General features: G+C 35.8%; 7 protein-coding genes and 1 long non-coding RNA gene across 10 annotated transcripts; 4 read left to right on the forward strand and 4 right to left on the reverse strand.

The window, feature by feature from the left end:
- Positions 1-1,374: 1,374 nt before the first annotated feature.
- Positions 1,375-4,443, forward strand: LOC105974601 (alpha/beta-Hydrolases superfamily protein). The gene is made up of 8 exons (XM_088818422.1): positions 1,375-2,292; positions 2,391-2,485; positions 2,633-2,736; positions 2,824-2,924; positions 3,019-3,122; positions 3,202-3,639; positions 3,752-3,883; positions 4,026-4,443. The coding sequence occupies exons 1-8, from the start codon at positions 2,050-2,052 to the stop codon at positions 4,180-4,182; spliced, it is 1,374 nt and encodes a 457-aa protein (XP_088674548.1). The 5' UTR covers positions 1,375-2,049; the 3' UTR covers positions 4,183-4,443.
- Positions 4,444-4,796: 353 nt separating this feature from the next.
- On the reverse strand, positions 4,797-8,967 carry LOC105974707 (AP-1 complex subunit mu-2). The gene is made up of 11 exons (XM_012999843.2): positions 8,551-8,967; positions 7,615-7,761; positions 7,443-7,505; positions 7,177-7,353; positions 6,997-7,100; positions 6,483-6,590; positions 6,183-6,279; positions 5,897-5,994; positions 5,644-5,785; positions 5,337-5,459; positions 4,797-5,166 (listed from the first exon to the last, which is right to left on the reverse strand). The coding sequence occupies exons 1-11, from the start codon at positions 8,677-8,679 to the stop codon at positions 5,068-5,070; spliced, it is 1,287 nt and encodes a 428-aa protein (XP_012855297.1). The 5' UTR covers positions 8,680-8,967; the 3' UTR covers positions 4,797-5,067.
- A 598-nt stretch (positions 8,968-9,565) lies between these two features.
- Positions 9,566-11,686, forward strand: LOC105974813 (peroxidase 39). Its single transcript, XM_012999973.2, has 2 exons — positions 9,566-10,117; positions 10,732-11,686. Exons 1-2 carry the CDS (start codon positions 9,704-9,706, stop codon positions 11,482-11,484), a joined length of 1,167 nt encoding a protein of 388 aa, XP_012855427.2. The 5' UTR covers positions 9,566-9,703; the 3' UTR covers positions 11,485-11,686.
- LOC105974814 (poor homologous synapsis 1) lies at positions 11,571-13,979 on the reverse strand. Of its 3 annotated transcripts, XM_012999975.2 has the most exons (8): positions 13,638-13,979; positions 13,075-13,191; positions 12,711-12,776; positions 12,524-12,627; positions 12,214-12,410; positions 12,100-12,143; positions 11,926-11,953; positions 11,571-11,815 (listed from the first exon to the last, which is right to left on the reverse strand). In XM_012999975.2, exons 1-8 carry the CDS (start codon positions 13,929-13,931, stop codon positions 11,757-11,759), a joined length of 909 nt encoding a protein of 302 aa, XP_012855429.2. In that variant the 5' UTR covers positions 13,932-13,979; the 3' UTR covers positions 11,571-11,756. The 3 variants fall into 3 exon arrangements, with proteins under 3 accessions (XP_012855429.2, XP_012855428.2, XP_088674549.1); XM_012999974.2 differs by having other exon boundaries at positions 12,100-12,410; positions 13,638-13,971; XM_088818423.1 differs by lacking the exon at positions 11,571-11,815 and having other exon boundaries at positions 11,947-12,410; positions 13,638-13,971.
- Positions 13,980-14,220: 241 nt separating this feature from the next.
- Positions 14,221-17,533, forward strand: LOC105974714 (anthranilate phosphoribosyltransferase). The gene is made up of 10 exons (XM_012999851.2): positions 14,221-14,845; positions 15,094-15,579; positions 15,674-15,831; positions 16,043-16,126; positions 16,222-16,274; positions 16,447-16,528; positions 16,611-16,718; positions 16,831-16,954; positions 17,072-17,157; positions 17,230-17,533. Exons 1-10 carry the CDS (start codon positions 14,512-14,514, stop codon positions 17,449-17,451), a joined length of 1,737 nt encoding a protein of 578 aa, XP_012855305.2. The 5' UTR covers positions 14,221-14,511; the 3' UTR covers positions 17,452-17,533.
- A 37-nt stretch (positions 17,534-17,570) lies between these two features.
- On the reverse strand, positions 17,571-20,357 carry PRS3 (phosphoribosyl pyrophosphate (PRPP) synthase 3). Its single transcript, XM_012999852.2, has 7 exons — positions 19,764-20,357; positions 19,125-19,440; positions 18,897-18,992; positions 18,727-18,795; positions 18,479-18,607; positions 18,235-18,334; positions 17,571-18,043 (listed from the first exon to the last, which is right to left on the reverse strand). The coding sequence occupies exons 1-7, from the start codon at positions 20,099-20,101 to the stop codon at positions 17,910-17,912; spliced, it is 1,182 nt and encodes a 393-aa protein (XP_012855306.2). The 5' UTR covers positions 20,102-20,357; the 3' UTR covers positions 17,571-17,909.
- A 501-nt stretch (positions 20,358-20,858) lies between these two features.
- LOC148770377 (uncharacterized) lies at positions 20,859-21,365 on the reverse strand. Its single transcript, XR_016031220.1, has 2 exons — positions 21,247-21,365; positions 20,859-21,153 (listed from the first exon to the last, which is right to left on the reverse strand). It is a non-coding gene; the product is annotated as an uncharacterized LOC148770377 (long non-coding RNA).
- A 1,009-nt stretch (positions 21,366-22,374) lies between these two features.
- LOC105974602 (cyclin-dependent protein kinase inhibitor SMR8) lies at positions 22,375-23,284 on the forward strand. The gene has a single exon (XM_012999717.2). The coding sequence runs from the start codon at positions 22,720-22,722 to the stop codon at positions 23,041-23,043; it is 324 nt and encodes a 107-aa protein (XP_012855171.2). The 5' UTR covers positions 22,375-22,719; the 3' UTR covers positions 23,044-23,284.
- The last annotated feature ends 2,160 nt before the right edge of the window (positions 23,285-25,444 follow it).

Consider the following 25,444-nt stretch of genomic DNA (forward strand, 5'->3'; position numbering starts at 1 on the left):
ATTATGTGAATTGAATAAAACTGCCCACTTGAAAAGGAAATAAAACAGAATAAAATAAATAATACACCGAAATAAGCGTTAAATAAATACCACACAAACCTAACATAGCATGATAATGCAGCATGTGCTTCACAATTTAATAAACGGCGTTTGCTTTTCCCAACCATACAAAATTACTATATTTATTTATTTTGTTTATTTATTTATTTATTACTATTTATAGTATTTATTTTTGTATGGGCAAAGGCTTCAACTAGTCAACCAGTCACATGTTGCGAATTTTGCTTTTTCCCAAAATAAAAGTTTCTAAGTAATCTGGAAGGTTCGTAGTCTAAACATTCAAAGTGAATTTTCAGACCAAAATAATTGTCTTCACTTGTCTTTTAAATTAGATATGTATTTTTATTTTTTATGTTTACAAATAAAATAATTAGAATGTCAATGGATGTTTTCTTTTGTTAAGTCAAACTTCAACGTATAGCCCCTTTGACTAAACTAATGTTAAACAACTAATAAATTCTTTACTAAGCTGTCTTAATAGTTGATAAGTTGTTATGTCTTATTTTTCAAATTCGAATTACGTGTATTATGATGATGATGCTACAACTAGATCACCTTAGAGAGTTGAAGTAGGATGAGCTGGAAGAGCAGAGTTGATCACTGACTCACGAGCTTGATGACCTTGAGATACCTGCGATCATAAAACACGTGAACTAGGCGGAGTTTTATCCGGCGGAAACCCCTCTAACGCTCAAGTTAGACGTGCGGATAGTAGAAATAGTCCAGAGAATACATGTTATAGTATTGCTCAGATAATAAGACGTACCTTAAGAAATTGTTGGGCCCAAACCCTTATTTGAAGGTGATTAGACCTCGGTGATAATGATGTTCAATATTGGGCTCGTGACCCAATAGGTAAATAAATTGTAAGCCCATTGAGCTGGCTCAATTAGGTATATCGAGTTATTTGATGATTTAAATACAAAATAAAATAAATAAATAAAGAATTGGAGCCACATAATAATCATAAAAAAAAAGAAAAAAAAGAAAAAAAACAAAAAACAGAGGGACAAATCCTATGATTTGGATAAGGGGTGGGACAGTTGTAAGAGTTGGTTTGACACAAAAAAAAAAACCTTACAGCTCTCATCCAGCACATTCCTACCTCTTCCTCAATCTTAATTAATCTTTAATTAATCTTAATTAATATTAACTAATATTTTATCCAACAATATAAAAATGCCCACCAAATAAAATATTCTAATTAAATACACACATTTATTCTTAGTTTACCTAAGTAGTCCACCAACAAAAAATCTAATCTTTATACCCATAAAAACACACAAGATCCTTCACCTTAATCCCTCATTAATCACGGAGATTATATCTAATGACATGTGCTTAATTAATAAGGGCCTGCCCTCCCTGTATTTCATCGTCCGTTTGTCATTTATGTGGGACCAAGACAAATCGGAAAATCTCTGGCAGCGGTTAACACTAAGGCACGTGCAACCAATCTTGACCAGCCTTTCCTAACGAGAGAGAGAAAGGGCCCCCCACCCCTCCTCTACAGAGAGATGAGAGAGAAGCTAATTGCTGTAGACCTAAAATAAAAAACCAATCTTTTTCTATTTTTATTTAATGTTGTGGTAATAAATAATCATATGGTCGTTGTGAAAAAAAAAATTTTGAACGACTTGCTGTGAACGAACGAGTGAAAGGTAGGCAATGAGGAAATTGTGGGAACAAAGCTCCACTTTTTCTTGCATGCTTTAAAAACAAGAAACCCCCATTCATTATTTCATTACAAGAAACATAATCTTTTTCATTTTTTTATTACATCATTATTTGGAGAGGAGGGGTTGTTGTTTCTTGATTTTTTTTTTCACGGCTGAAGAGGGTTTGATTTTGTTTTTGTTTTGGGGGGTGGGGGTTGATGATCAAGAGCCTTCTCTTGTTTTTTTCTTGGAGAAGGCTCTGAGGCACAGAGATTTGGCAATTTTTTGAATTTCTTTTATTTATTATTTTTTATTTGAGGGGAAAAAAAGAATGATGAGGTGGTGGATTTCATCTCTGCAATTAGTGGAGCTTTTTGTGAGTTCTATGGTGCATATGCTATATGGGTTTTACATATTTAGTACAGCTGTGGCTGGGGATTTGTCACAGGCGTTCAGTGATTGGATTTTCAAACCTAATTTGGCTGATGGTTTGAAAAGGGTTGACTCGGATAAGTCAATTGAGGGGTTGCCCCCCATTGTGTTGGTTCATGGCATCTTTGGTTTTGGAAAAGGGGTATGTATGAATTAACAATCAATTCTTGTTCTTGATTTTTTTTTTTTTAATTTGTGAAAGAATTGCAAAGATTGAATTTTTATTACATGTATTTATAGAGATTGGGTGGTTTGTCCTATTTTGCTGGAGCAGAGAAGAAGGATGAAAGGGTTCTTGTGCCTGATTTAGGCTCATTAACCAGCATATATGACAGGTGTGTGTGTGTGTGTGTGTGTTTCCCTTAAAAACTCAATTGTTCAAATGCCAAATTTGTTTTGTCTTAGGTTGTAATGAGACGATTTTTCGATATGATTGTGAATTGTCCTTGTAATAAAATTTGATGGGGGTTGCTTGGATTCAGGGCTAGGGAGTTGTTCTATTACCTAAAAGGAGGGCAAGTTGATTATGGTGAAGAACACAGCAAAGCATGTGGGCATTCACAATTCGGCAGAGTTTACGACAAAGGTTCGATTTGTTCGAAGTTTCATCTGCAAATTTTTATTTATTTATTTGCCTAAAAGAAATCGATTGATATATAAATGAAAAATGCAGGGCATTACCCTGAATGGGATGAGGATCACCCGATTCACTTTGTGGGTCATTCGGCCGGAGCACAAGTTGTTCGTGTCTTGCAACAAATGCTTGCTGATAGGGTAATAATAAAAAATCAATCTTGAAAACCAATTATTTATTGATTATTACATTAAAAATAAATTTCGAATTTGCAAAAACAATCGAAAATTTCAGGCCTTCAAAGGACACGAAAACACTTCCCCGAACTGGGTTCTAAGCATAACCTCGTTATCCGGAGCATTCAACGGTACAACACGAGCCTATTTAGATGGAATGCAGTAAGTATTTCTCGTATCGTCAACTCGTATTTATCGTATTTTCTCGTATCTTTGATTCTATTTGTATTGTTCAATACAGGCCAGAAGACGGAATGTCACTTAAGCCCCTATGTCTACTCCAACTATGCCGAGTTGGAGTAATTCTTTACGATTGGTTCGATGTACAATGGCTGAAATCCTATTACAATTTCGGATTCGACCATTTCAATATGTCTAGAAAGAAAATCGGAATTTGGGGCCTCGTAAATTGCCTCGTGGGTAGGAGCGGCCCGTTTGCATCCGGTGACTGGATTCTTCCGGATCTTACTATCCAAGGCTCCATGAGATTGAACAGTCATATTCAGACGTTTCCGGATACGTATTATTTCAGTTACGCCACTAAACGTACTCGGAAAATAATGGGTGTCACGATCCCTTCTGGCTTACTCGGAATCCACCCTTTGCTGTTTATTCGAGTTCTTCAGATGAGTCAATGGAGTCACCCTCCCGATGTTTCTCCTCCTTATAAAGGCTATCGGTTAGTGTGTGTGTGTGTGTGTGTGTGTGTGTGTGTGTTGTGTTTGCCCTTTTCGACGATTTAGTTACATTTGAATTGTTGAGTTGTTTAAAATAGCCGGTAAAATTTGCAGGGATGAAGATTGGTGGGACAATGATGGAGCGCTGAACACGATATCTATGACGCACCCTCGTTTTCCGGCGGAACATCCTAGTCATTTAGTTGTTAATGATTCGGAATGTCAACCTTTACAACCAGGCATCTGGTTTGTGCCCTTTCCCTCTATTTTTTTTAAGACAAGTATTTTCTGTGTATGTATATATAAATTTCACTATAAATTGTCGGTTTTGATTCAGAAATTACAAGATATATTCGTAAATATATATAATCGATATTTAATCCGACAGGTATTACAAGATTGTGGACGGTGATCACATACTTTTCATAGTGAATCGAGAGAGAGCTGGAGTTCAATTCGATCTGATATACGACAGTATATTCGAAAGATGCAGAAAACACGCGTTTAGAAAGACTCCAACAATGCCGAACCAAGTTCACCAATAGTTCGAAAAAAAAATGGGTAGTAAAATAGTGAGACTTTCCCATGTCTCGTTTTCGTTTTTTTCTTTTTTTTTTTTGAATTTTCGATTATTGAGTTGTGGGCGTTGCCTCGTGGATGGAAAATGCAAATGCTCGATCGCTTCTTTCAGATTGTATATTTACTTTCACTTGTAATATGTTTTAGGCCTTTCGGATACTGTCAATGAACACGCAGAGTTGTATTCTTGAAAAAAATGAAAAGAATTACAGAAAATTTCTTATGAATTATTATTATTATTTTTTTTTTGCAGGTGAAATATAGTTAAACCTCTATAAATTAATATAGTCGAGACTAGCAAATTCTATTTATTTAGCGGAATATTAAATTATCGAATTAATAATTTAGTAGGTTTTTATGAAGTCGGGACCAGAAGAAACTATTATTTAAGCGAGATCATTAATTTAGCGAGTATTAATTTATCAAAGTTCTACTGTAATTGATATCTTTATTCAATGTCTTTAGTAAATGATTTACATATCATTTATAAATTATATGTTGAATAAGTTAACTTTCCTCTAGAGAAGCCAATATCTTGAAGAGAAACCAAAAATATATAAAAAAAAAAAAGGAAAAAAAATAAATTAAAAAAATCAACTGACATTAGTTTTTGTCCTCTACATACATGCAAACACTCAATAAAAAACTGGCATTTTCTTAAAAAAAAGAAAAAAAAAAAGAAAAAAAAAGAAACAAGGTAAGCAAATGAATATTGTATGATTAAAAACTATTACAAATACCAATGATACAAACGACAAAAGCATCGAGTTTCAGATGAGAATGATTTGTTCTAGAATCGAATAACGGCACATCGGTGTTAATCCGAGTTTGGTGGTTTAAAGCAGCGAAAATTAAATAAGTCTCAACTCATATTCACCAGCCATTGTTATATATCTCACCCATGGAAGAGCTTGATACCCACTCTTTTCGATGATTTTCAAGTAACGAACCTGCAATAGCAAGAAATCGAGAATAAAATGTTGAGTTCAATTACGACCTCGTTGCTGCATAGAAGTGAACGAGCAAATTTTAGCAGTAGAGTGGTGCAGAATCAAGAATGATAACATCTATTTAAAAGAAAAAAAAAAAGAAAAAAAGTAAAAATTTATTTGAGGCTCACCTGTATTCCTGAAACAGTGAAATAAGGTATTTCGAACTTCACTCTTATTGGAGCCTTTCTCTCCGGAGTTGATTCCTCCGATGTTATACTCGGAAGTCTGAACTCTGCTCTTAGCATATATTCCTGAAGAAAACAAAAAAAAAAAAAAGAAAGAAAAAGCCAATAAATATCATACAAAAAAATATGTACCTAATTTGACTTGAATTTAGAAATTCTAAGTAGAGTAGTAATCAATATGTTTCTTTCATGTGATTTGACCAATTGGAATTTCTTGAGTTACGAAAAAAAAATAAAAAAAAAATCCTACCTTGCCACCTGGAAAAGATTTTATTTTCCAAACTAATGAATCGGATTCTGGAGCATAGGCAGCCGACCCCATTGATGTACGGACATTTGGATTGGTAGCATCGGCTGGCACGGGCAACTCGATTTCAACATTAGTTGCAGTGCTGAAGTTCAAAATCAACTCAGCAGTCAAATTAGAGATCCATATATATAATGCCAGAGAGATTAAAAAATAAATAAATATTAAATACTGATAACAGATGCATGTAACATACCTACGCTCCTTGAACTGGCTCCTAGCTTTTACTGTAATTTCTATGCGGCTTTTAGAATGCCTTTCTACCTGAGCTTCCACCCATATTAGAGGCTTTACCTGAAATAAAATACTAATATTTAACTGAATGATCTAAACAACGAAGAAAATCTTTGTACTCGCTGGAACTAGATTTTGCTGGTGAAAAATAAATTGCATATGGATTTACTCTTTGAAGGATATATTATACTCTAAAATCGGAAAAGTTGTATATGGATATGTTTGCACCCCAAATTTTGCAAACGAACCTGAGTGCTGAGCCTGTAAGTCATGAGATCGAAAGATCCATCAGGGGGTACGAAGGATATTGTTCTGTCATTCTCAAATCGAGCTAATCGGACACACCTGAACCAATAACCAGAAGTCAAGACAAGAAAGATGTGTGAAGCCAAGCCAATAAACACAATCACAAGCTAGTATGCGCAGAGACAGGTCTCGATATTTTTAGAGAAATATTTCATTCAGAAACATACTTTCTTATTAGTGAAAACGAGAGGTCAACAAACAACAGTCACGTATGGAACAAAATAAGAAAGACGAATACATACTGATGAAACTTGATATCATCTAGATCGATGGATTTTCCTTTAGTAGCTCGCCCTTGTGCCTCGAGCAAAACTCTATCATTAAGCCCCAGCTTACACTCCGGCATACCACTGCGATGGATACATAATTATTAAGGAAAGCTAAGATAAAAATTTATAAATACATCGCAAACTGCAATAATCTTGCAAATTCGGAAGATCGCTACCTTCAGCTAGGTTTTTATAAGGTAACCTATTTCATGTGAACAATATGTTTACAATTCTACACAACATATTTGAAATTAGAACCAAGAGGCGCGTGTTTCTGTGCACCTAATAATTTATCGTCAACCATAAGGGGAACAATCGACAATCATAGATACTGAGAATAGAAACGTTGATTTACAATTTACATTTTTGACGTGCAACTATTAACTATAACGTCTAGAGAATAAAACAAAGCAGAAAAATCCTTACAAGATTATCCCTTGTTTAACAGAATATAATGCAGGAAATAGTAAAAGCAGTGAGGACCGACCTCAAGTATGTCCGCATCTTTAGAGCCCCAACAACGTCTGACCTAATTATTTGGCCATTACTATTGACTAGTATATTTACACTCTCGACAACATCGAGAAACACCTGGACAACCAAGAAAAGCACATAAAATCTAGTGGTTAAGAAATACATTACATGGCAAGCTAAGAAAATAACTTACTTCATTCTTTTTGTAACGTATTCCTTCGCTGCGCCATGACACTGCATTTGTAACAGCCATTGGAGGCCTCTGTGTCACTTCCATTCTGTAAGCATCAGTCTTTATGAACTCACTAAGAATCTTTGCTTCAGTAAATTGTGGATAGCCAAAGTCCATAATTTCGTCGAGTAACTCGTACTAATGATGCCAAACATCAGTATTAAATACTGTTATCGAATTGTTCTATAGTCAATTCAAACAAAACGGGGCAACAAAAATTCTCTTACCACTACGACAAAATTATCTCTGAGTGATTCCTCTTCTAGCTCTTCAAAGTAATGTTTAAAGACCTGTTAAAAAAAATATAAACAAGCAATGAAAGAAACTCAAAGGAACGGTGCATTGGATTATAGACCAATATTCTGAAAGCATGGGCCTTTGATTACCAATAGCGCTTACATCAACTACTCGGTGTAGGAATAAAAGAAGGCTAGCAGCATTGCAGTTCTGCCGCGACGCAGTCATGAGATACACATTGTTGTGTTGTATAAACATATACGTGACACCATTGTCATACACAACAGGATCTTGAGTCTCGGGATCACCCTACGTCATTTACAATGGAAATCTATTAGTTGTCTAGTTCTTCATCTAAGCCCAAGATTTCAAAGGAAAAAAACACTAAATGACTAACAATTAAAAATAATACACTAAGCTCAGAGAAAAAAATAAATTAGACGACGAGTTATTAGTTGTTGTCATATAAAATTCAATAACCAGATCGATGAATATACCTTCCTTAAATATAGAAGTTTCGTAGAAGTACGGTATCTTGCAAAATATACTAATGGTGATAATTGTGAGATGCACGCCCATTCATAACTAGCATCAAACAGTTTGAGGAATCAATTACATCTAGCTGTTTGCCCATAGCAAACGATAATCACCTCGAACCATTTTATTTATGACAGATGATGAACTAAATTTCAATTCCTTTCCCTCTTGTTAACAAAACCTTTTTTGGTTAATTTTCTTCTTCCGAAGGCAAATATATTAAAGAAGAGCAACATCAAAGATTCAATTTCATCAAGTACATGTAAAAGTGGCCAGCAAAAACAATATTCAATGAAGAGTTTATGGTTTCATCCAATTCAACTGAAGATATGAAATCTGCATCTATCAAATTAACTCAATTAAACTACAAACCAAAAAGCTAAAATCATCAAACTAAATCAATCACGAGACAGAAGACTAGATCAAGATTGAAATTTGCAGCAACAAAAAAAAACACTAATCGTAGTTGACAATTTAAAACATCTTCTAGTGAGCAAATGTCATTGCGAAGCAGTAGAGAGAGAAAGAGAATGAACAAAATCACAAAGAGAAAAATCTCACATCTTTCTCGATGAGTTTGGTGAAGAAGCGTTCGGCTTGTGCGGAGGAGACGTCCCCACGGTAATCTCTCCACACCAGAACCTTACCCTTAATATCCAGTAGGAACAGCGCCGACGCTGCTCCCGCCATTTCCCCCCCTCCCTCTGAATTAATTGATTGATTGTCAATTCACTCCGATTCAATTGAACGAACACGGAGCTCATAGATCACGAGCTGACAGAATTAACGGCTTGGCGACGAGATCTAGGGTTGATTCGGTAATTATATTGAAATCGAGGGGTGAAGGTGAACCAGCATCATTTCATTTCCATCACACTGCCATTAGAGAGAGAGAGAGAGAGATTGAGAGAGAATATTTACTACTGTTCGCTTCCTTCAGCTGAAAAAAAAAATTAAAAATAAATTTGACAGAAGCTTGAAATTTTCTGTAGATCGGGCCCACCATTTTATATGGGCCTATTAATCTGAAGGCCCAATAATACTTGGACTTTGTCGGGCCATAAAATACTATATTTTTGCTGACGTGGATATTCATAACAAGGGTAAATTACGAGACATGGTGAAATTACGAAAAATCCCCTCTTGTTTGGGTAATTACAACGACCCCTCAACTATAAATCTTCTTACACGTCCACACTTGCAGTTTCAAATTTAGTGGAATCTTCTAGATTATTTCTCAATTTTGTACTCGTTTTATACCATTCGAGCCCCACATTATGAAGCAAGATGATCATAAGATGTTTATTTGGCCTGTATATATTAGATTGTGGTGCATCAGAAACTGTATTTTTGCACAAAACGAGTTCAAACAAGAGAACATTCCACGGAATCTAGAAGATAATGTTGAATTTGTTATCATAAACGTGGAGATGTAAGAAGATTCATTGTTGAGGGGAAGATGTAATTATTCAAACATGAGGGGTTTTTTGTAATTTAACCATACATGAGGGGTGGTTTGTAATTTACCCTTAAAACAAATATATAAATATTCACGTAATCCTGATTAGTGACCTTCATCCTCCTCACCTATGATTAATGGCAACCAGTCTTTTTCTCCGGCCATTTTGAACCAGTCAATATCTAACGCACCGCCCTATATAAACCTCCACAAAACTGCCGGAAAAAAACCAAACAATCACAAAAATTTGAAGGTATGGCAGCCGGAGGAGGAATCGCCGCAGTAACATTCCTTTCCTGCGCAATCCTCCTCCTCCCTCTGGTGGCCGCCGCACTCCTCCCGGAAAACAAAAACTCCGGCGGCCAGGAAAATGGCCGGAAATTACGGATTATAAATCCGTTTTACTTGGAACCTGAGATGAACGCAACTTCCTCGCCGCCGCCGGGGCAGGTGGATCCGATCCTTGTACCCGAACCCGTAGGCCCGCCGGAGTCTGGATCCGAAATGCCCGAACCCGGACAAGGTCCGACCCTAATAGAAGGGTTCTACGGGCGGAGCTGCCCGCGGGCAGAGATGATTGTGAACCAGACAATTAATGAGTATTTCAGCAAAGATCCCACTCTTGCTCCCGCCTACGTTCGCCTCTTTTTGCATGATTGTTTAGTCAACGTAAGCTCCTCGATTTTCCCCGGAAATTTGGAACATAATTCTCGATTTCCACCGATTCCGAATCCAAAATTTTGAATTATATTTTTCATTCCGAATCCGGAATTTCCAACTTCCAATTTTTTAAGAACATTTTTCAATTATAATTGGAATATATACCATATTTCGATTTTAAATTCTGAAATTTTATAATATTACTATTATATTTCATTTTAGTTGACCAAAAATCTGAAATTTCAATTTTTAATCAATTTTTTTAAATTCACGAAATTGAAATTAGTTTTTCACTTAAAAAAATATTTTTTTGCCATGGTGCTAATTAAGATCCAATTCGTCCGAATAAAAAAAATTCGGAATTGGAATTACATTTTCGTTCAAAGCTAATTTTTACGAAAATTACACGTAAAATATCAATATTACTATGTATATTATATTTAGGTGACTAAAAAAATTGAATTCCGGAATCCCGCGATCCGAAAATTTCCAATTCTGGATCAGGTGTTTTTCGATTTTTTTTTGAATTAGTTTTTTCATTTCCGAAAAAAAATTGGAATTTTTTGAAAGTGCCAACTACGATCCAATTTACGCTCCAACTAACTACTCAACTATAAATGCAGGGGTGCGATGCTTCGATCCTATTGGACGAAACTCCCTCAGGCGAAGACGTGGAGAAGAAAGCCCCCCACAACGGCAGATTCGTAAGAGGATTCGAAGCCATCGACGAAATAAAATCCCAGCTCGAAGCCGAGTGTCCAGGCGTAGTATCCTGCGCCGACATACTAGCCTACACAAACCGTGACGCCCTAGTCTACACAGGGGTCCCACCCTACGAAGTAGCCGCAGGCAGAAGAGACGGGCTAGTTTCCTTAGCCAAAAACGTGGAGCACAACATCCCACTCCCAGACGCACCTGCCGAACACATGGTCCAGCTCTTTGCCCGAAAAGGGCTCTCATTGGAGGAGCTCGTTGTGCTCACCGGTGCGCATTCCATAGGATCGGCCCACTGCAGCATCGTGAGTGGTCGGTTCTTCGATCCGAAAAAAACGAAGGATATTGACCCTGGATACCTGATAAAGATGAGGAGTTTAACTTTCTGCGAGGATGACAGCCAGGATTTGCCGTTCGATCCTTACTCGCAGCAGAAAATGGACTCGAGATTCTACAAAGAGCTGTTGAATAAGAAGGCTTTGCTTGAGTCGGATCAGAATCTGGCGAACGAGCCTCGTGGGAATGCTGTTATGAAGAGATATGTCGGTGACCAGCAAGGGTGGTTGAAGAAGTTCACTAGCTCCATCAAGAAAGTCGGGGAGATGGATGTGCTCACGGGTGATCGGGGAGAAATTAGGCGACAGTGCAGATTTGTTAACTGAAAATTATTCGGTTCGATGATTTTTGTGTAGAATTTCAAACTTTTAATCTGTCTAAATTCCATTCAAGAGAATATATATGCAGAGGAAAAGAAAAAAGGCAATTCTTGATTTATAAAAAAAATTATCTGCTCACAGCAACTTTTACCATTTCCAGTGGATTTGGCCAGTAAAACAATAAAAGAGGGAGAGATTGTTTGTGGAAGCTATGAAGGACAGTGCATTTACAAACTTGTTACAGTCGGGTTAGCTTTGGGGGGCTTCCGTTTAGGAATTTACAGCATATCTACATCTCCCAATTCACTGACGATGTCCTCTACGTTAGCCAATAACTCTGAAATGTAAAGAAAATCAAGGTATTCGTTAGAGGAAATAGAACAAAAGAAAAAAAACCAACAACTCCAGCTATTCGATTATTTAAAAAACAAGAGAATTATTTACTACCTGTGAAAGAAGTTTCCTCGAGATATCGCTGCATAAAAACAGATTAAACAAAAATTAGAAGAAATATAAACAAGATCTAGCATGTTGCGCCTCTGTCAGTAAGTAAACAATATCCTACGAAATCGTGCTAAAAAGAGAGCAATTGATAGTACGAAATCAAGATAGAGGCTCTACCATAAATTGGGATGTAAGATCTTCTGCAGGTTCTTTTGCCTTTACTGCAAGCAGATATAAGGTTAAAATAAACCGTTTTGATAAAATATGATAGGTAAGGCGGAAAAAAAAAACCTTGAGAAACTGCAGGGTGACAGTTCTTCAGCAACTGTGTGAAACTGGGAGGGAATGCTGACATAGCCTCTGAATCTTCGCAATCTTCTATCATTTCATGTGATGATGAATATTGAATTAGATAAGGTTCAGGACTTGGAATTATCGGTTGGGTGCTATGGTCTACTGATGTTGTGGACTGCAAATCCCCCTCAATTCTGTAAACAAAGTAAGAAGCCTACTGTCAGATTTCGTTTTAATCGTTGCATTCAAATTGTTTGCTTTGTTCACAATCAGTGTGAAGTTAAGAAAAGGATTTCTTGCTGCTCACCTGTAAGTAGGTCCATCAGAAGATATGACTTCTGCTTCAGATGACAATACACAGTTATATTCAGGGCATTCAAGAAGCGGACGATTTCCGTTTTCCAAGATTTCCTGACCAAATATTTATTTAGAAATACAACGGAATACAATATCGAGTAACTGAATTCCAATATCAATATTAGTAATGTAATCACCTTCACAAGATTCATGAACTTTTCTGCTTCATAGATATCAGAAAACCGCATGGCAAATTTCTGTTTCTGCGAAGAGGCAAAAACTCGGGTTTTGAAGATAAATCCAAATTGATCATTTAAAAATTTATAACCAAGAGTTATACTAAATTCAATTAGCACTATGCCTTCATTTCAAACGAAGAAAGGCACCAACAGTTAGAGAACAGATACTCTCATCTTTAGTTATAACTTATAATCCTTAAGATGTACATCTCCATTCTTTAACTACCACATTTTACTGTTTTAAGTTGGTTACGGAAGCATCTTCATTCAAACACGTACAGAAAAAAACAATAACGAGTTTAAAAAATCCTTAGCTGCTTGCCTGGCCAACTCCATCTTTGTAGCTCACCAAAACAACTTTGCTCCCCTTTGCAGGAAATCCAGACACGCATGATACTTGCGGCCATGAGAAACACATCCTGGAGATGTAATGCTCCTCCTGTATAATCCAATTGAAAATTGCATGATAATACAGACAGACTTTAAGAAAATAGGCAAAAACGGATGAAAATAGACATAATATCACATCTAGTAAATCAAAGGAAGTATTGTTTAGCTGTCGTTTGGCAGAGATTAGCTTCTCAAAACCACTAGATATCATAACAGCATGAAAATTTACTGTATCTGCAAATATGCAGAACAATATAGAACAGCATAACTTCATCTATTTCGGGCATGAATCAAGGTACATCAATAGAAGCACAAGGTACAACACGGTATAGGTATTTTCTACAAATCAGAAAACCAGGGAATCGATTCATATGATTCAAGCACCATGATCGATCTACAAATCAGAAAACCAAGTAATTTTTATGATGTTCTACCAAAAATTAAAAACACCAGGCGTTCGTTGGTTCGTTCGTTCGATCTGATTTCCAAACTTACAAGGACTCGAGATCGGAGAGAGATGACGATGGATGCATCGTACAATCCATTGAAGGATTGTTGATAGTTGAGTTTGAGGGAGGCGGCGGCGGCGGATATCCAGATGCCACGGCCGAGCCGTATTTTGGGGATCGCCAGAGAAGGATGAGTGAGCCTAACAGTGGAGGAGCTGAAATTGACGAAGCGCCCGTATTGAACTTCCCATTGATCGATTGTTGCAGATATCTGAGGATTCTGGGCGGGGTTTTCAGACTCCGATTTGTTCGTCGAAATTGCTAGCTCCGATCCCGCCATTTTCAAATTTATGAAAAATCGAATTTTCTTTTCGTCTGGATATTTTTGTAGAAGGAAAGTGAAAATTGAAGAGGCGGCTTTTATAGTATGAGAGTCGCGTTTAGCATCTTGCTGTGAAACTTGAAAAGGCGAAGAGCGTTTTTCAACGGCATGTTTTATTTTTCTTTGGGGAAATTACAGTCTGCACCCCTAAAGTTTTTACTAATTTCATATTTGGTCCCCTATGTTCACACCAAATACATTTAGTCCCTCATGTTCCAGTAATTTAACATTTTTGGTCATCTCCATCAATTTCACTGTTAGTCTATTATTTAAGGCAGTGATGAACGCACCCTTGATTCCGTTAGCTTTTGCGAAAAATTGATACAAATGACTAAAAGTGTTGAATTTTTAAAATACGAGGGATTAAATATCAAATCGGTGAACTTGAGGGGCAAAAACTGTATTTTCTTTTGTAAAAAATAAGTAAACAGAGCACATCTTCAACACACTGCACTTCTCTGCATCACCATTTTCCGGCGACCTCCCCAAAGCAAATCCACCACCTCCTCCTCCGCCACCACCACCGCCACCATTGAAAATGAAAGCGTTATTCAATTCAGAAAAATTCCTATCGCCAATTCCACCACTCAAAGTCAAACCTGGAATTCCCCATCCTAAAACGTTCCTCCAATTTCCCCGCGCACTTGCAAAACGCAGTCGTTTAGTCAAATCTGTACTTGATTCAGCTGCCGTCGATGAGTTGTCCGGTATCCGAAATCCATCTGTTTCGACGTCGTATCGGAACCCGAGGCTTTCGAGGCCCAACCAGACTGTTCTGGATGCACAAACGAAGGTCTGCACGGGGCCCACTCAGACCAAACCTCTTAATGCCGAACAAGCTTTCAAAGTACTTGACACCATTTTAAAATCAGGTTTCCTTTTATTTTAATTTATTTATTTTTCTGTATTTTGAGCTGACTTGCTAAATTTAGAAGATAAATTAGGAACACAAATTTGCTTTCAACTTGAATCAGTTCAACAGGTGGAAAATAAAATCATAGTTAGTCAATCACTCTGAATTCTGATCCAGCTGAATCGCCTGATTATATCATACAATTTAGTCGATGTTGAAATAAAATCGTAATCGATTAATGCATTACTATATATATGTTAAACGCAGTTAAGGGAGAGCTCAAAGATGATGAAGAAGAGGTATCCAATGCGCAGCTCGGGGCGTTTTTTGCTGCGATGACGATCCGAGCAAATGCATTTCCGGAGCCGACTCAATGGAGCGAGGGTGAAAGGAAAGCGATGACTTATTATTGGCCACACTTAGTAAGATTCTTACCTCCAGATATAATATTTTTAGCTGATCCTGAACAATCAATTATGGGAATGAGTAGTTCGATTGGCCCTCGATTTATCGGTAATGGAACTTCTGAAATGAGACTTGTTGGGGCCCTTAGGGAGGTTTTGGCCGGGGGCCACTTAGGTTACGAGGAAGTTCAGGGTGTTTTGAGAGATGTACTTCCTTTAAATTTAGAAGACAAGAAATCAGCTGCTGTGAGTGAGTCGCTGCTTTCAGCGTTTTTGATTGGCCAGCGCATGAACAGGGAAACGGATCGTGAGTTAAAAGCATACTGCCTCGCGTTTGACGATGAACATGGTAATTAATCTCTTCTAATGAAGATGGGATTTTCTTTTTTTTTTCTTTTTTTTTTTTTTTTGAGTATTAGAGTTTAATTATTTTCCTCAATCAGGTCCAGTGCCAGTTGCTGATGTCAGATCCTTGACTCATTATGGTGAACCGTATGATGGCAACACACGGTATTTCAGGAGCACACTTTTTGTTGCTGCGGTTAGGTCTTGCTACGGTGAATCTTGTTTGCTCCATGGTGTGGATTGGATGTCGCCGAAGGTCGTAATTTATTTCGTGTTTCCATTTGGATATAATCTCTATTTCTTTAGACGTAACATATATATTGCCATTATTTAGATATAAGGATTAGTATTTGTGGCTGTTGAAACATATTATTACACGTATGATGCTATTTATATATGATATAGTTAATCAAATGAGAGCCTTAGATCGAGTGATTGAGTGTCTATATTTTGAACTGAATTTTCAGGGAGGTATTACGGAAGAGCAAATGCTGAAATACATGGGTGCAAACACGCACTTAACCTCCATGCAAGCAAAAAAGCTTCTCGAGGTTTCTATTATGTGCTTCTCTGTGTTTGAACATGTACATGCTTACCGACATATTAGTGTATTACCAATTTAATGTCTTCAATTTGTTTTGCTTAGGATGAAGATGTTGGTTTTGCTTACATAAGTCAACGAGAAGCTCAACCATCTCTGTACGTAAAATCTGACCTTGTTTTATACCTACTATTTATCACCTTCCACAGTATCTTCTAGAAATTTCACTTTTTAGAAATCCGGTAACAAATGAAACCGAGAGAATTACATGACAGTCAATGCTGTTATATATAACTGGTCAACTGATTCTGCTCCGTATATTCCCCACAGATATTCGTTGATTGGGTTAAGGGAACATATAAAGAAACGCCCACCACTAGCAACAACAGAAAAAGTTCAGCAATTTGTTCGAGTAAGCCTCTTTCGATAAAAAACAGCTGTCAATTCGATATCCTTATTTTTCGCTATGTAATTGCTTATTTTTAATCCTTAAGGCTAAAGGTAAGGAAGCTATTGTTGCTGGATTTTATCACGAAGGTTATGAGGAGTCACTTCTTATGCTAATGAGGAGAAGAGGCGTACACTCGGGCTTGGTGGTGAAGGTACTAAAATTGTCGAGGATAATAACTTCTTAATTTTGATTGTCTTTTTTTTTTTAATGAGAAAATTGATTTGAATTTATATTATTACTAATCAATTGATTTGCAAATTCAGGGTGAAGAAGGTGCTCTTTCAATGACTACAAGACTGAGATCACCCATTGCATCCAAGGGACTCCCTGTTAATTACTGTTCAGGTTTCCGCTCGTTGAATACGACACCTACTCCAACACTGGATGGTGCGTATTACCCACTAATTATTCTTTAATTAACGCTGCTATCTAAATGTATTCTAAGTACATCAAAAAGCATGTAAAATTCAATTAATTAGTATAATTTCAATTTAATGTTAACAGGAGTATCTCGCGAGAGTTTCAATACCGTTGTGAATGCCAAAGACCACGGCTTCGAATCATCTGATACTCCAAGAACTGATAGATCTGTAAGTCTTCAAATCCTTAACGTCCTATTTCCAGGCTAAGTACATGCAATTTATTTTTCGTAAATATTACAGGTCACGAGAAATATCGAGTTGGGCTTGTCAGCATTACGTGGCGAAAAGGGACCCGCGTACGATCGAATAGTTTTAAATGCTGCAATGGTTGATCACTTGCTTGGATGTGATGGTGCACAAGACATATCTTCGGCATTGGATAGAGCCAAAGAGGCTATTGATAGCGGCAACGCCCTTAATAGGCTTTTAGGCTACATAAACAAGTCTAACAGAGTTGCATAAACTGTTTTTCGATTTTTACTTTACGCGGCAAAATGAACCGAGTATGTGTAACATGAGTTCAATTAACAAAATTTTGATTTTTTGTAAGTGTTGTTGGAAATATTTTAAATTGATGTCTATTTTCTGCAGAACAAGTCACAAAATACATGAATTGCACAATTTGAAAGTATACAATCCAGTGCAAAGCCACGACAAATAAGCTTATGCATTATTTTAAATACATTTTCAAGAAACTGATTGTCTACGAGCATCTCCAAAAAAAAATATCCTATAAATTAAAATCAAACTCGACTAGTAAAACTTCGACCACTACTGCGTAAAATGGAAGATTCCACCATCTTATCTTGCAGTGAGCATCTCTACAATAATCCTTCGGACTCTTTATGAGAGAATATCAGTGAAGATGCAAAGGAGAAAAGGGAAGCGAGAGAGTTCTAAACGGAACCTTCTAGAAACTTCTAGATCTGAAGTGCAGACGAAATAGCAGCAGCGAGACTTATAACTTCAAACGGAGGCTTGTGTTTCACATGCTTCACTGTCTCTGGGCATGAATCGGTCAGCCAGAAGTAAGTCATCCCACTCTCAGGATTACCTAAATAAAAAAATATTCGTTTCTATTAGTCGAAAATATCCCGATTAAAATTTAAACATTTATTAAATCCAATTTCAAAACCAAGCAATTACAACAGAAAAGTTATCAAGTCAATAAGTGAATCAATCTTCCTAATCAATAAAACCAAAGTTTATATAAATAAAGATGACTTTTGGCAATTTGAATACTACCTCCTTCATCGTGTTTAAACCGCTCCCACGACTTATTTGGAAATATTCCATGTGTCACATAGGCACTTATTTTCGTCGCTCCATGTTTCGCCAAAACTTTCTGAAAAAAACCAAAACAAATAAAATAAAAATATTTTAATAGGACTTGAAACATTTATTTTCATGTCCGAAGCAGATTATCCGAAAAAAACCTTATTGCACTGTGACACACTGACTGCGTGTGGAAAACTTCTGATTATTTTACCTGACATTCTAACAGTGTGCCACCTGATTGGACAAGGTCATCCACTATGACAACATGGCGTCCCTTCGGTTCACCTTCCTTAATTCTTACAATTCGTTGATCGCCTTCCCTAACTTTGGCACAAACAACCTGCCCATCGAATTAAACAAGTTACGTCAATTTTGTGCACGATACTTGCATACATAACTAGAAAGTAGAAAATTTGAAAATGGATAATATAAATGTCGATTAGTTGTGTGTAATAATACCATTGGGAAGTGTTGCAGCTGCTTGTGAAACCGCTTCCATGCACCATCGTCTGGAAAGGCTACCGTTATCTGGACAGGCGAAAACAGGTTTTGCAATTTTTTTAAACGAAAAACGCAACATTTTATTTCGTGTCTTATTTAAATAGCCACACGGTTCAAAAAAAAAATACATTGTCGGAATCCGGGAGCTGTTGTAGCCTATTCAATAGCAATGGTATACCACTTTCAAAACACGGTAAAACATTATCACCGAAATAAAATCTCTCCTGCAAGACGAAGAAAACGAGTGGAATAATTACATTAAGCTCAAATAGAACAAAAAAAAAAGTTGAACTGAAAAAACATGAATAACATGTGAGCGAGCATTGACTCACCACAAAAAGCAATTACACACCAACCTGTAAGGCATGGATGTCGAATATTACTAAACTGGTGGGCCCGCCCCTAGATATCGGAATATTCGACAAGATTCTTGCGAGTGTGAACGCAGTGGCAACATCTCCTTCGTCCTCCATACGCTCGGAAGTGCCCGTTGGGAAAAATGGCAGGACAAGTGTGAATGACGAGACGAAAAGTTTTGGCAGAGCGTAGATTACTGATAATTGCTCGAAAATAACTCCTGGAGAATTGAACGAAGCTAGGAAAGCTACGTGTTGACCGCGAACTCCTTGGGCGTTCGATATGAACAGATTCGGAAATCCATCTTCAAATGTCCTGATTATTAACACTATCAAATAAGGCCTCGTTTGGTTGCCAAGATAGGATTGTTTTAGATAACACAATATTTCCGAGTCGACCCGAGGAGTTACCGGGTGTTACTAAATATCAAACAAAGTCCAATTATTTAGTTAATCACGGCTAATCTCCTCAACCAAACGAGGACTAAGGCAATTGTACGTACGGAGTATTCACAGTTATGGTGTTTTTGGATAATCAGTGAATAAAAAACATTAAATAATAATTTGCAAAATTCCCAAATCTTCGATCGTCAAACAGAACACGATCCAATTTCAACAGCATAAATCAACGATTATTACCTCCAACTAATGCTGCGAAGCTCAATTGCGTCGGATTCTGAAGCAATTCTCTCGGCGAGGCATTTCATTTCAGGGCAGTAAAAAAGGCAAACCCTTTTCGAGTTCTTGAGCGAGGAATCCATGGAAGAAGACATTTGGACTGAGTTCGGCGGTTTGAGAATGATGTGAATCGGGTCGGTTGAAGAGACGCAGTCAACGGTCCATTTCTGGGGAGAAGAGGTGTTCTTCAGCTCGCAGTGGATTCTGTTCCGGGAATGTATGGGGTTAGAGTTTCGGGTTTTAATTTGTGTTTTCGAGGAGGGCGAAGGGAGGGAGTGGGGTGGTGAAATGGCCGACATTGGCGGTGGTTTGCGGTGGCGTCCGCCGCGAGAAATTGGGGAGTTGTTGGAGTTGGTTCGGAGACTGCGGCTTCCGGATTAATTTATTATTATATACTTTCTGTATCTATCTATATATTTGGAATCAATTGAAAATTGGATTTTGGAATTCGAATATGTAATCCTGATTTTATAATTTCACTCGTAATTTATAAGCCCAATTCTCAATTGTTTTAATTTATGAATTTTAAAAATTTCACCTGCCAAATTTAAAAATGAAAAATAAAATAAAAAAAATCCAAATAATTATGATTGTCTCTTACCTAACTTGCTACAAATAGTGGCAACTTTAAATAACTACTAGAAATTAAATTGTCGCACTACTTCACTTTAATACGGACGATGCGTTAATAAAGTTTTTGGATTAGATCGTATTAAAGATTAAATATTCGAAATTTTTTGTTCAATTATTTTATATTAAACTACTGGATTCGATACATGCGGTTAAGACAGTTGTTATCAAACATAATTTGATAACTTGATGTGGTCAAATGAAGTATTTGAATTAATGTGCTCATTTTTTGCATTCGAAATTCATTCTTCGATATTTATTTATTTTTACTTATTTTGGCTTATTATTAATTATTTTCTGATATGTTATATTGCATATCAATTTTTCGTCTAACTATTTCGAGGAGTTTTTTTTCTCATCATATATTTGTTTTCACGATGAATATCCCGTTGCGATAGTTACCCTCCAAATTCACAATATTTGTTTGAAATTTGGGAAATGTTGATCAATACCAATTATGTTACATAGACTTGCTACATTTAATTGCAAACAAAAGCACTTATAGTGTGAGTCTATAAATTCCACATATCCTTATTCCAATTTCATGGCGGCGGCAGGCTGTGTTGTGGCGGTGGCGGGGCGGCAGCCTCCTCTCTCAGGCTTACAGCCTCTCCGCGAGCCAGCCCTTTAAATTCTGCGAAACGCTTCCAGCAATATTTCTCGGACAGCTTCCTGGGATATTTGCCTCCACAAAACCATGTTGAATCAATTCTTTCATTACCTTTTGTCAAATATATCAAAAGCAATTTAGTAAATCAAATTAAAGAAAATATCATCAGGATTAATTAATTAATACATATTTATTATTAATTACCTTGAGTAGTAGAAACTGAAATTGTAACCTGGAAAAAATCAAGTACAAAAAAGGCAATCAAGATTGCTGCAAATAACCTGATATTATTATTATTATTATCCATTACAGCAATATAATCTGGGAACTTACAAATGTGTGTCTATATTAAATAGTAAGAAAAACGGGGGCCTTGGCCCCCCCTCCGATTCAAGAGATTAGTGTGAACGTTAATCAAATTAAGTTGACTAATCGATGTGTTAATCGATTATTTTAAACGTCGGCTTGACTCTAATCTTATATTAAGTGGTAATTACTGGATTATATATTAAAGTACAACCAAACACATGCAGTAGAGACAAATGGAAAAATTGTATGATTTCCCAACATGTTTTATATATATTTTTATTTGCTTTGATTAAGTAATTCTAATAGGTGTTTAGATGTGTTAGTTTTGTCGATTTCTAGTTGTTTTACATGTATTATATTTCTTACAACTTAAATAAATGTCCTTTTAATTAGTGCATGCATTTCTCGTATAATAGTTTGCAAATCATACGAGAGATGTAAACCATACTAAGCTAATCAATCGTATGTGACAAACTCCATCTAACGACCGTTAGCAAGAAAATTCGAATCTGAATCAATTGAAACAGATTCACTTGTTCCAACCGCTAGGTCGCGTGACAGCATGTCATCTTTTTTTTTTGATAATAATGTTGTTGCTGTAAAATTTGGTGTAATAGAATAATGTTTAGCTTTATTTTAAGAGAAAAAGTCACATTGTTATTGATGGGCCTAGCCCGAAATTGGAAGCTTAAGCCCACTACTATTAATAAATTCAGGCCTAAGTTTTAAAGTATTAACTAAAAGCCCGAAAAGGAATAACCCCGGCCCAAAAAAGAAATAAAGAAAAAAAAAAATATATATATATATATATATATATATATTGAATTTACAACTTGGCACCCTAAAATGAAAGTAATCGGCGCCATGAATCCAAGTCAATAATGTAAACTGCCCCCGGTCAGGAAATTTCACGGGCACCACCCTTTCTTCTTTTCTCCTAGCTTTTATATCTACCCTAATTCCTTAGCTCACGATTTCCTCGCCTTTTTTTTTATTTCCACCCTAATTATTTTTTTATTTTTTTTTTATTAAAAATTCACAAACAATATTCACAATTACTCTTCCCTCCTTTCATTTAAAGCCCCCCCTTTTCCCCTTCTTTCTATTTTGCCCTTCTTTCTATTTTATATATATACATACATACATATATATAACTCTCCTTTTTACCTTGACACTTTTCTCATCAAGTGTGTGGAGAATCTAATTCCATATTCTCTACACTAAAGAAGAAAAAAAAGAACAACCCTTTATTTATTTTTTTATTTATCTATTTATTTATTTTACCATTATTGAACATAGTATATATACATCTCTGCAAAAAAACCTCGTTCTTGGTAAGAACAAAGATAATATTAAAAAAAAGAAAAAATGGGTGTCTCGGAGAAGCTTCATCAAATGGATGGTGGCGGCGGCGGTGTAGTGGAATCTGAAAAGTGGGTTTTCTCCGGAATAGCGGTGATCAGAAGTCCGTTGAAGCCGGTTTTCACAAAACCGGCGGCGGAGAAGAAGGAGCTGCAGGAAGATCAGGACTGTTCCACCACTCCGACGGCGGCGGAATCGAGAATTCCGACGAGGCTGTCTTGCCCGCCGGCACCCAAGAAGCGGAAGCCTTCTTCGAGATCGTCTTCCTGCCATAGAGAGTTTTTCAACCCGCCGGATTTGGACACGCTTTTCGTTCGCCGCACGTGTTGATTAGTAACGGAAGCTTAACTAATTAACTGCCGATTGTATTTCTGCTACAACATAGTTCAACTAATTAGTTTATAACATCCATGTTTGTTCTTTTTTCCTTTTTTTTTTTTTTTTTTTAATTTTGTTATTTTTTGTCTATGTGTATTTTGCTTTGATCATCTGTGTTTTTATTTTTCAGTGACATAATTTAGATATTCTGATTGTAAATGGCTTATGAATAAATAAGATAGCAAATTAACTAGGTTTTTTTAACATGAATTCTGTGGTTTTTTTACTACGGTAAATTGCGTACAACCCCTGAGATAAGGTCAAATTACGAAAACTTCCCTTATATTTTGGTAATTACAACCAATCCCTTAACTATGAATTTTCTTACGATTCACTCTTGCGGTGTTAAATTTAGTGAATCTTCTAAATTATGTGGAATATTCTCCAGTAATTGTACTCGTTTTAACCTTATCTTAGGGGCTTTCTTGGTAATTTAACCTTACCTGGGGTGGCCGTAATTTACGCTTCTTGCTAAACCAAGTTACCTTTCTTGCAGACACTTCTAACTATGTATGAAAAACATATATGTATGAATATATTTACCTTCAATATTTAATAATATGTAGACTTTCCATGCCTTAAGAACAAATACAGCAAACTTGTTTCAAAATCCATTTTGATTGTCTTTCTCCTCAATTTCATGATCTTGACTTACAGTCTAAATTAAGGACTGTATACTGTATACATATATATGTGTGTGTATATATAATATATATGAGAGCGAGATATATATATATACATGCACATGCAACTGTGCAAGTGAAGAAAAGTTGTCAAACCTTTTGAAAGAAAAGCAAACTCGAGAAGCAATTTATTCATGTTAATTTTTATCATTTTTATTATCTTGAACCCTTTTTTTTTATTTTTTTATTGAAAATATAATATAATATAATGCCGGCCACCAAACAATGACTCTCCACCCGCCTAGGACGCCTTACAATAGTGGGAAAGGTTCTCTGTAATAGAAGAAAATGCTTCCTTTTTTTATGAGAAAAAAGTGTGGGCAAAAAGACAATTTACAAAAGTCATGATAGGTAAGTGGATTAGAATCCTATGCTTTTGGTGGAGAAATATTTTATTTTTATTTCAATTTATATTATTATTATTATATATATATTACCACTAGTGGAATATATGCAGTTTTTATATACACTTTTATAGGCATATGTTGTGTGGCACGAATACGGAAAACGGTGATACGGGAAAACGATCGGTCCTAAAGATGGCGATACGGAAACTTGGGGAAAATGTGTAAATATTAAAAGTATAGAGGTGTGTTTATAAATATGTTATAAAAACATATATATATGATTGTATTTATGTATTGATTATTTTTATATATTTTCATACAAATATATTGAAAATAAATATTATTATCAACTATTAATTTGTAATAGATCATTGAATCATGTAAATTGTTAAGGAAGAAAAAAAATTTGAAAATTCATTATTCAAATAAGTTTCTATTTTCTTAGAAATTGTAAAATGGCCCTCGAGGTAAGTGTCGGATACGGAACGTGCCCATAACGCGGTCACTTAAAAAGTTGAATCGTGTATAATATTTTATTCCTTCTAAATGGTAATTAGATAGTGACAAGATCATGCCTAAATTCGTTACTTTTGATTAGATTAATTTATGGAGATGTGAAATCCCAAAAGCTGCAAATATTAACTTGAGCAATTATTCATTTATTCTTTCAAATTAATGTCGAGTTCACCTAATTATCTAAAAGATTATTAATTTTTCAGAAAAAATAAAATAAAATAATTGTTCTTGGGATCGGAGCTTAAATAGTAAAAAATAAGCAAATTAAAGTTCACCACGTATGTAATATAATAGACCACAAGTTTATTCACTTGGCATTTAGTGTTTCTAAAGCTTCAATAATTGGAGACACATCACATGAGAGGGAGCTATAAAAATATTGCTTACAATCCGTACACGAATAATTATATTTTATTATTATTATTTTACTTTTTTTTCAATGTTGTTCTTAGTGCGTGACCATTTGGAATTGTAATTAAATATAATTTCAAGAATTATATAATTATATATTGACTAACTAATTATCCAAAACTTTGAACAGCGAATTTCAACTAATAATTCAGTGTTGATCTAATAATTTATTACGATTTACTAGTTAGAAAGATAAATGAAATTAATCAATTTTCGACTTGAAATTTCGGTTGTCATGATTTTTTATCTTGTTTTTACCATGGGTTGGAATTTTCAATTTCCGTCGATTTCAGTCCGAAATTTTCCGATTTTTGAACAATATTTTTCAATTCGAATTCCGAAATTTTGACTTCTGAGTTTTTTTTTTTGAAATTATTTGTATCGGAATTGGAATAT

Source organism: Erythranthe guttata, chromosome 5 (assembly GCF_056151865.1).
Source record: "Erythranthe guttata isolate IM_541 chromosome 5, IM_541, whole genome shotgun sequence".
NCBI lineage: Eukaryota > Viridiplantae > Streptophyta > Magnoliopsida > Lamiales > Phrymaceae > Erythranthe > Erythranthe guttata.